The sequence below is a fragment of the Natator depressus genome, chromosome 1, assembly GCF_965152275.1.
Source record: "Natator depressus isolate rNatDep1 chromosome 1, rNatDep2.hap1, whole genome shotgun sequence".
NCBI classification, from domain to species: domain Eukaryota; kingdom Metazoa; phylum Chordata; order Testudines; family Cheloniidae; genus Natator; species Natator depressus.
The window spans coordinates 182587238-182597992 of NC_134234.1; the positions used below are offsets into that span (position 1 = coordinate 182587238).

The window sequence follows — 10755 nt, forward strand, 5'->3', positions numbered from 1 at the left end:
AAGTCCTCTGAGTACCTAACATAAATATCTGAGCACTGCATGGCCATTCATTTCTAAGTGGTCAAATAACTGTATACCCAAAGAGGTTTGGATGCAGATTCAGACACACATTCATGGTTTTTAGATGTTTACTTGAACTAAACTTTTCAGTGTTGCCCATCACTCATTCCCACTTACAGATCAGGTGCAAATGCATTTGTTTGGCTTCTGTCATTATATATGTAAGGTCTATACAAATCAGAAAAATTAAAAAAAGAAAAAAAAAGTCATAGGATATAATGTAAGATCAGCTGCTACCAGTCACATGTTGCTAATTCTGAATGTAAACCATTTTTTCTACCTAGTAAAACTTCTTTTAATTCTGCCAGCTTGACAAGTATTGCATTTCTGCAATGGGTGGGCTCCCTATCCTTAGGAGTTTTTGGGGTCCTTAGTTTCACTTGTTTCCACCACAGGATTCCAGGGGTAGTGCAACTGTCAAAATGCAATTCCCATGTTTTCACAGTCGGCTGGCAACTAGGCACACAGGTATTCATTTTGCATGCCCAAGGCTCCAGCTTACAGATGACATTTTGATGAATGTTTTTGAAGCTTGGGCCTTAACATTTCAGACAAAGGTATTTATGGACATCCAAAGAGGGAGAAAATTTACTAAAACATGTTGATCCCCACCCGTCTTTCTGCCTCCATTTTCCTGAGTGATGTAGACAATAAGAACGCCTTCAATTTATGAAGGCCAACCACAGAAAAGTAATTCAGCAACTCAGAGAGGAATCTGCAATAGGTGGATCAAAGCCAAGTCTTCCTGACAGAAAGGACAGAATTTTTGGAGCAGGTATATGTGTGTGCTGCAGGACTTTTAGCCCCATTTCAGAATAGTCCCAGGATGTGTTAGATATTCTTGATACAGAAAATAGCTGAGCTAGGACTAGACTCTTTGCCTTTATGTTTTAAGAGAATTAACCTTTTTATGTATGTTCTGTAAACTGTAATTCTGATAGATACTTTCCACGGTGGAAGAGTTAGTTGTGTTAACTGTCCCAGGCCTGGATGTGAGTTTGAGGTTATTCCCAGTCTGCAATACAAAGAAAAATCAATACATTAAGCAGATTTTTATACAACATCCCAAATACAGACCAAAGAGAAATGGATGAAATCAGGACAATGACATGTGAAGTTCCATCACAATTTACTCTGAATGAAGAGATGGGGCAGAGATGGTGACGCTTGAGGGTGGAGAGAAATACAGCAGCTTCGTGAGGACCTGGTCCATGACTCAGACTCCTACACACATAAGTGTTGGAACTAGGGGCGCTGCCGCACCCCCTGACTTGAAGTGGTTTCCATCATATATACAGGGTTTGTTTGGTTCAATGGCTCTCAGCACTTCCACTACACAAGTTGTTCCAGCCCCCCTGCTTACATACTATGAGAATACCAACAACCACCACCACCACCATGTCGTAAATTACCAACCTATTACAGGAAAGAATGAGAGACCTGTTCAGTTCAGGCCCTGTAATCTCGTTCCCCTTCCACATATCACGGTTTAGGACAGCAACATTTGCACTTGTCTGAGACTATATGACTCAGGACATGAAACTGTGGTGTAGCTATTGCTGGGGGGTTTGGGCCAAATCACCTCCTACTCAGACATTGTCCTTCCACCCACCTAGAATTGTTGTAAAGAGCACAGACCTTTAATGCAGGGTGAGCCCAGCAGGCATCTTTTCACAGATACAATAACTCTCCTTCACTTTGCAACAGCAACATGCAAAGCTGTTTATAAAATGCTGACACTAACAGTATAACATAACTGGGGACATGGTGAAATTCTCTTGCTTGGGACGCTCTGATGGGTCGCTGCCATCATTAAGCGGAATTTACAACGAACAGAAGTCGCTGTTTTACTTTCATAGTAACTGCTGTCTGAGAAGCTGCACAGCCCATTGTGCTACTGATCAGACCCAGGGAGTTGGGAGTGGTACTAGCTACACTGGGTTAGGATCTGTGCATGCGGCTTTCCCCATGCCAGGGACAGCAGATTGACCTCCAGAGTAACGGCCCAACAGTAACCAACCTGGAAGGAGATAAAACAACAGCTAGGAACAGGCAGCGAAGCAATTCAGCGTGTATCACTGCTACTGAAAGGCACTGGGAGCAAACAAACTGCAGAAGAGTGAGACAAAACAAAAAATCTAAGCACAAAAATCACACAAAGGCATCTGCTTAAGCAGAATTGTTGTTCCCATTAAGAAGTAATCAAATAATATTTGGTGATTTTGCTTAAATGCTCTCTCTCTCTCTGAGACCTGGAATAGGACTATTACAGAAAGAAAACTCCCCCCAGATTTTCCTTTAGTTCTATAGGTAGCCTCACTGCTTTCACATGCAAACATCCCTGAATAAGGAGATATTTCTTCATTTGTAATGTACTCGCTTTATGCCAGGTCCTGAGAGGAGCTGAACACCGACTTACTTCCTGAAACTCCCACTGACCAAAGGGAGCTTTGCAAGCTCAGCAGCTGCTCCTCACCTCTCAGGGTTTAGCCAGTTTGTTACCTTCCTCTATTCCTCATTGTTCATAACAGGCTTCATAGTTTTTAATATATCCCTGCCAGCCTGCACAAGTGCAATAATAATTCTGAATGTTATTAATCTGTAGTGGGTAATGAAGCTGCTGTGTAGATAATAAGATGACAGAGAAAGTTGCTGAACAAGGATGGTTGAAACTAGACAGCATGATGAGTAAAAAACAATAAGGTCTAGAGATACTGTGGCATCACTACCACCGCAAAATTACAGTGAAAACCTGAGTTAAGATCCTGACCTTACTGAAGTCCATGGGTGTTTTCTTCAGTAACTTCAATGGGGCCAAACCTTTGGTAGGTATTTTCATACTGTATCTATCTAGCATTTCAATTGTACTGAAGGAAATTATATTTAAAAGCGAAGGTCAATATTTAGATTTTAACTGTACAAAATCAGAGAGTTCAGAGCGCTAGCTCCCACAAACACTTTACCTCTTTCTCCTAGAATGCGTGCATCACCATGGGGCCTTTCATTACACAATCACACAGCAGTGGCCCATGTGACATAATACAGCTTGACAAATAATACAACATAAGGGAAAGCAAGTGCAGCTTTTCTATACCTATAGATGAAAACAAAATGCTATGGATGTGCAATACCCGTTTAGTCATGCAGAATGCGATGTGGAATCAAAGACTCTAGTATACTGCTTACATACACAAGGGCAGAGTTAAGGTTGACATGGGAACCATAATTCTGATCTCAGGAAAGTCAGTGCATTCAAAAACTCAACCTTAAAACTGCATTATCTTTCTAATAAATAATTTATGATATTTTTATGGCAGATGTTGCATTACATCCCTTGCCTACAATTATGCAATTACTTCGTGCATTTTAAACAAACACAAAACCAGACACAAACCTACAGGTCACAGACATTTTCATTAATATATCGCCACATAGACAATGACACAAAAACATAGAAATTGACATATGGGGGCTGTGTGAGACCAAGTAAGTTAAAATGAAACTGGATGTGTCAGCCCAAAATAAGAACAAATTCCACTTACTGTATTCGGCACTGTGGCAGTATCTGCCAATCCAGTTAACCAGGAGGCTGAAAATAAGATATCATCAGATCAAAGTGGTTTGATGGAACAACACACACACTCTGTAGTTATAATCTATACTTCCTCTGCTATTAGTTGAAAAACTTTCATCTCAACACAGCTGAACTCCTTGGCTTAGTTGACAGTTGTATTGTCTCTGTTAGAATTCCTTTATTGCCAGCAGGTTTGCGATTGTTTTACTTTCCGTTTCTAGAACATGTTCAGACACTCCAGTAGAAGTAAGAATATGTGAAAGTTAAAGTCTGCTGTCTGAGAAGCTTGCAGATATTGAATTGAACAGGTCTAATTGGGTGGAGGCTTCCATCTTAAATAGAAGTTTCACATCTGGCCCCCAGGGCTGGAGGAAATTATCACAGGAGTTTCGATAACAAGGAAATGGTAGAGAGAAGAGAGAGATGCTACACCTAACGGCAGATCATCCACCCACCTCCCTGGCAGGATGTGAAAGTGAAATTCAGTGGCCTTTTGGCCCCGTTCTAAAACATACAGGGGAAATATTAAACCCCCTTGTTTCAGGATATGTCTACACAGCAAAAGCTGGGCATGGGCTAGCCTGCCTGAGCTAGCTTGAATCCAGCTAACGTGGGTTACAATTACATTGTCTTCACTGCTGTGCAGGAAGCATAAGCCCAGCACAGACTTTGGATACATACTCAGCTCAGTAGCCTGCTCTGAAGCCTGTGCGGCACTGTCTTCACTGTTATGGTTACCGGTGCTAGCTGGATTGAAGCTAGCTCAGGTAGGCTAGCCCATGCCCAGCTTTTGTTGTATAGACATACCCTCAGACTTAGCTCTAACATTCACAAGAGGTCGAGAAAACCATCACTGATTGCATAGGTGCACTTCTCCCATCCAGTTAGTAAGAGCACTGGGGCACTTCCATCATCTGGCAGTGGCAGAATAAAGGGATATTTCCCCCCACCAGGTAAGTCAGCCACGAGGTAATGAAACATTTTTGTATATCTAAACAGGGACACAGTCCCTAATACAAAGCCCATAGGATTGAATGCAGATGAAACCAATAGAGGTTCTATTCAATTATTCTAAAACCCCTCATCTTGTAATAAAGAATATCTGTTCTATAAAAATTTTCAGACACATATAGAATTTAACAGAGAATTATACCTCTGCTGTGGAATTCTTGGGTTGGTTTAAAAGTTCTGTAGAAAAATCACCACTATTTCTTTAGCACATTTCCATAGGTCTTGGACATCGTCAGTAACTGGAGCCCTGAGCTTTTCCCTCAACCCCAACCTGGCCAAACAGGTCAGTGATAAGGTATATTTCTTTGTAAACATGCAGAGTCAGTAATGTGATGCTGGGGCATTTCCACCCCTTATGAAGCAGTAAGTGACTAAGTTCCAGATGGCTTACCTCTGCATTTTAAAGTCCGATATAAAATCAGAGCAACAACTGCAACAGCGACACACGAAGAGGTGCATATCAGGAAATAATGGAGTATGGGTGAAAGTGTCATGTCTGCAGAAAGTTCTGCCAAGATACCAATACAATGAAAGTTATAAAGCTTGATGGAGAAATCCACAGATTACATAACTATTGGATTTTACCCAAGCCATGGAGAGGGGAGTTCGTCCTCTGCTCTTAGGGTGTATGAGACAGAGAGCTCATACTTACACACACACACACACACACACACACACACTCTCAATCACTCCTCTCTGGCCAGTTTATTACAGTATTTTATATCAGGCTCCTCTGAAAACTAGATGGACACCTAATATGGTGTCTTTGGAAGAGTTAAATCCAGAGGAAGCCCCAGAATCACAGTGGTTCTCCTTGTGTTCAGGAATCACCCTACAGGTGGGTTAGCCTGATCCATTCTTGTGGGTGGAATGCCAAGTGTACCGTGTCTCTCTTTAGTCAAGTAAATTTAGTGCTGGGGACACCAGACCAAGCTTCCCCTCACACCCTGCCATTGTGCTTCAGCCCTGATGATAAGTGACTGTCCTCAGGGAAGGAGAGTATAGCTCAGTCTTCATGTCCTGTTTGGTTCTTGGTCTCTTGGTCACATTCTAACAATAACTATGACAGGGTATATAAACCCCGTGCCAGCAAGGATGAGGGTAAGGAGCTGCTTGGGGCTGCAGTGGCCCTGCCCCTCCACACATGCAAATCCTGCCAGGACTGGAGGAGGAGTTAAAAGGAGGGACCTCCACTCAGGTGGGGGCAACCCTGGGAAGGGAACAGGCTGTTGAGAGAGGTCTGACACCCTGCAGAGTCCTGCCCTTGCAGAAGGCCGACATGGATTCCCTGGGCTAAGAAGGGGAAGGAGACAGACTTGTACTAGAGACCAGTCAACTCTGAGTTGGACTGTGATATTTCCAAGGCCCTCTGAAGTAAGAGGGGCCAATATCCTGACTAAAGCTGCCTGCATGTTTTCTTCCTTTTCCTTTTATTTAACCTTGTTTGCTGACAGTGGACTGTCCTGTTGTTTTACCTGGAACCCTGAGAACCCTGAAACAGCCAAAAGGCCTCAGCTGGAGGGCTGAGAGCTGGCCCCTGTTAGACTGATACATCTCACAGTGTCTGCTGGGGTGGGGGCAATTTGACCTGCACAATTGCGCTCCTCATGTAACTCCTGAAGGGGGTGCTCTGCCAAGGACACTTTTGTGACAAAGGGTCTTCTGGTGTCCATTGTGCTGGGAGTTCGTAATGTGGACACCTGCCCAGCTCATTGGCAGAGACCAGGTTTGGACTCTAAGCAGCTAGTGGTGACCTCTGTCTGGAGGCTGACTTTGCTGTGGGACTGCACCCTACACATTGCCACATTTAAGCATTGGACAAGAACCCTTGAGACCTTAGATAGCAGCTGTATCAGATGAGCCCAAAGGAAATGTCTCCTGGCTAAGCCAGTAACAAGGGCTGTGCTAAGCTGATCTTTCTATATAGTTAGATATAATTCAGCACCTGGGGTTCAAATCCCACTTCTAAAACCAGTGTGACAAATCTGTGGCTACTTGAGACATTGTGGCTGTCCCCAGTGATTGAAACAGGAGGGGGAAACTCTCACTACATCAGTCAAGGAGGAGAGAGTGAGCACTGCAGGGGAGCTGCAGGGGCCATTACAACAGCTTCATTCTAGAATGCTCTAGACATTCTGTAGAAAGTTGAGTATAGAAATGCATCATTTGTCTATTGTTATAGAGTGTTTCTTTAGAGCTTTACCCCTATTAACATTCAGTGTAGCACATCAAAGTAACTCAACAAAGTTCCTTGGCCCTCACCATGTGCACTGGCACTTGTCTGAACTGATAAAGTAGAGATGTACATGGAGTAACAGAGACCAGTTACGGAGAAGTGGTACTCACTGGGTGATAGTTCTATAGTCTGGGTCTGGTTCATGGCTGGATGGATAACTAAGCAGGTCACGTGAGCATTGGTGCTATTGATCATAGACAAACTGCTGAGTGTGGTCACTGTTCCATTGGTGTGATGAGTTTTGTTCTCTATGCTGCGACCATTCCCTTGAGCCCATGAGATTTCTGCAGCTGGTTTCCCTGCAGACGCGTGGCACACAACAACCCCGCTGCTATCATAAGTCAGAGTCACCGCAGGAGGGACTGCAGGAGAGGGGGGAAAACGGTTGAGGTTTTTTTATTGCAGCAGGAAAAAATTCCCCTACCAAGGCCTTCAAAAGTGACTAGCGATGTTTGGGTGCCCAAACTGAGACACTTCTAAGGGGCTGGATTTTCAGAATGTGCTGAACACCCACCCTCTGAAAAGTCAAGACACCTTAAAAAGACCTAAATTGGACACCTGAAAATCACTAGTTGCTTTTGAAAGTCTTGACCCCCATTGTTTTGTGCAAGAAGATCACAGCAAAAACAGAAGAAAATGATAATGATGGCAGTGGGGAGGCAGCAAGAGGAAAGGCATGGGATTCTCCATCACTGGCAATTTTTAAATCAAGGTTGGATGCTTTTCTAAAAGCTATACTCTAGTTCAAACGGGAATTATTTCAGGGGAGTTCTAGAGCCTGTGTTTTACAGGAAGCCAGACTAGATGATCACAGTGGTTCTTTCTGGCTTTAGAACCTATTATTACAACAAGGGATATGACTATCTGTTAGCAAAACACAGACTGAAGAGAACACAGCATGGTAAAAATCACAGCTGGAATTTTTTTGAATACGTGGGAAGAATTCAGAATTTGACAATAGGAAAGGGAAGTGGGCAGGGCAAGAAGGAATCACATGGAACTATTCAATAGCAATACATATTCTGCCCTTGACCAGACAGAAAAAAACTCAGATTAAGAAGAGGCAGGGGACAGACAATAGCTTAGCCATTATCTGAGAGGCAAGTACCAAGAAGGAAAAGTCAAGTGACATGAATTATGATAAGGTGGGTGAGGTAATATCTTTTATTGGACCAACTTCTGTTGGTGAGAGAGACAAGCTTTTGAGCTCCACAGAGCTCTTCCTCATTTCAATCACAAAAAACAAGACACACAAGGTGTTTCTTACCTAACACAGTGAGAGCAGAGACTAGGCAAAAAGTCCCATCGCCGGCTGCAATTTCACAGGTGTAATTACCCTCATCAGCAAGTCTCACAGGGTGAATCTGAAGGGCAGGGTCATGATAAGGACTAGATTCCCAGGTCATCCTCTCATTGCAGTTTGTTTTGTCTGTCTTATTGGTATCAGCTCTATATGCCAACAAGCAGTGACTTCCAGTCTTTGGTCTTATTTTCCATACTACTGAAATCAGAGATGACACTGAGGTGTTATGGCATCTCAGCACAGCCTTGGTACCTACCACTGCAGACACTGTGCTGTCAGCTACATGGGAAGAAAAGTGGAATTAAAAACATCACTCAAGCTGACATTATAGTTTATGGAGTTTTAATTTCATTAGGATCAAACATCTCTGCTCTCATATTGTATTGAAACCTCTTCCTGCAGCAGATCCTGGACCCTTCTCTGTATATTTATGGTAAATGGTTTAAAAATTAGCTGAGAACTTGAGATGTGCCAGAGTGACATCAGTTTCCAGGACTGACCTCATTAGTCCCACCTTCTATGGAAGCACCTTGCTACTGCAGATCCTAGGCCTCGGTCACCATTTAAAGACACTATGAAGTTGGAGACTAACTTCTTTCATTTATTTGCTGCTCAAGAATTTATCCAATGGGCTGGCAACTCTATGTTAGTGCTCTGTGCTGCCACATAAAAGATGTGTTTATTTTCCATGCCCAGTCTCCTGCTTGTCTAGTCGTCAGGAATTGGGTGTGCCTGGGAGACAGTGCCTTGTGGTGCTTTTTATTGATTCATGATGGTGGGCTAAAGTCACAATGAAAGCCTCAACTGCCAAGGAATTTTGTTCACCTTGATAGAGGGCTTTGAGAAAGTGGTAGGGTGAGGGAATCACTCAAGAAAGGAAGGAAATTCCTTGGAGGACCTGATTATAACACAGCTAAAAAAAACCCCAACAACCTGTAATATAGATGGAACCTAATCACACACTTGTAGCAATCTTTAAAACCCCAGGTTGCCCACAGCATTAGTACAGTTACAGGGACACAGAAAAGTCCTGTCTATACTACAAATTTTCAACCCTGGTGATTCGCATTAAATTGTACTCTATGGGGCCTTCATGTTAACTGTGCTGCCATCCACAAGTGGGAATTGAGTCATGACACTTTTCCTTATCACCAGTGGTTACAGATCAAAACGCTGCCAAAGATGGTGTCTCTTCTAATTTGGAATATCTAAACTCAAGAGTGGGGATGGGGATTGTTATCATAAAATTTCCTCTTTGCTTTTAAATCGTGCTGGAAGGTGAGGGGATGTGGGTTGTTTTCCTGAGTACAATAACTTTCAAGTCGGTTCCACCTCTTGTGGAAACTGACCATAAATTGTTTGCAGAAAGATTGTGTGTACTGTAATCCTAATTCGTGTCACTCTTCTGCTTTCACATTAAATAGCAGAATTACTCCTGCTGTCTTGGCCAAATCTGTCTGTGAAGTTTATTTTTCTTTTGTAGTAGGGCCTCTCCTTTGTTTGTACTGTGACTTGCTTTATTCAGTAGTTTCCCCTTGTCAATTTTAGAGTAACAGTTTGTTGAAAGAAGAGACTACATAGCAGTCCTCTGGAACTCATGGTATTACATTCATTTAATGATCTTCCACACTTACCTGGCCCTTGAACCACTTTAATTAGGAAAAGAAGGAAGTCAGCCAGAATTGGCCACATCTGGGCCATGTGTTGGGAGGGGATTCAGGGAAACTGCACAAAATGAAGGTAATGACGAGGACTTGGAATAATGGGTCACTATGTATGTCCCCACAAATAATTTCCTGTTTTGAGAGAAGAGCAAAGTTAGAACATGAAACAAATCATTGGCTTCCCTTCAAAATAAATGTTCTGTAAAAGACCCTTTGTCAGGCTATTTCAGATATTTTTTCTGACCCCTCAAGAAGGTATATCAGCAAAAGTTATATCCAGCTTTGACTAAAGGTTCATGAAAATGAAGAAACTTGTTTCACAAATAAATGTCAATCTCTCTACAGCTGACTTTTTTATTTATTAGTATAGTAGTATGCATCCATTCACTGATAGAAATCTCTTTGTGTTTTTATTTGATCTTTTTATCAGTCAAATATTCTAAAGCAGCAGCAAAGAGTGCTCTGCTTGTAAGAACCTGGACACATTGCATCCCATTTTGAAAACTGAGGCAAATGTATGTATAAGAATATTCAGGATCTAATCTTCCATCAATTGATAGGGCACCTACATTCATTAATGAGAATAACCCTGGGAATGGCTGTAAGCCCTCCTTCTTTTTAATTTCTGTAAGAGTGCTGCCATTTCCATAATAGAACAGAATGGACAGCAGTTTGCTGCAAATGATCAGAACCTTTTAAATGAGGTCTTGTTTATTTCCTATTTTCTTCAGAGAAATAAGGCATGGTGCATTTAATGCTATTTAGTAACATATCACATAACGCATGATATTCCACAAGCAAATAAAGAGACTTTTGTTTTAAAGAAATTACTTTTGCAAGTTATTGACTGCATTAAAGCAAATGTTGAAGTACTGATCATTAAGAATGAGATGGTGCTTTCATTCAA

The 10755-nt window shown here is 42.2% G+C and overlaps 1 protein-coding gene across 1 annotated transcript; it reads right to left on the minus strand.

Moving 5' to 3' along the window:
* Positions 1–1387: 1387 nt before the first annotated feature.
* On the minus strand, positions 1388–9986 carry LOC141998803 (cell surface glycoprotein CD200 receptor 1-B-like). The gene is made up of 6 exons (XM_074971785.1): positions 9819–9986; positions 8149–8463; positions 6992–7243; positions 5037–5153; positions 3603–3649; positions 1388–2080 (listed from the first exon to the last, which is right to left on the minus strand). The coding sequence occupies exons 1-6, from the start codon at positions 9883–9885 to the stop codon at positions 1988–1990; spliced, it is 891 nt and encodes a 296-aa protein (XP_074827886.1). The 5' UTR covers positions 9886–9986; the 3' UTR covers positions 1388–1987.
* Between the last annotated feature and the right edge of the window lie 769 nt (positions 9987–10755).

Coding starts and splice junctions, on each gene's coding strand:
- LOC141998803 (XM_074971785.1), bottom strand. CDS start 9,885: ATGGCCCAGATGTGGCCAATTCTGGCTGACTTCCTTCTTTTCCTAATT. Junction 7,244..8,148: donor CTCTGCTCTCACTGTGTTAG/GTAAGAAACACC, acceptor CCTCTCCTGCAG/TCCCTCCTGCGGTGACTCTG. Junction 5,154..6,991: donor GACTATAGAACTATCACCCA/GTGAGTACCACT, acceptor GTATCTTGGCAG/AACTTTCTGCAGACATGACA.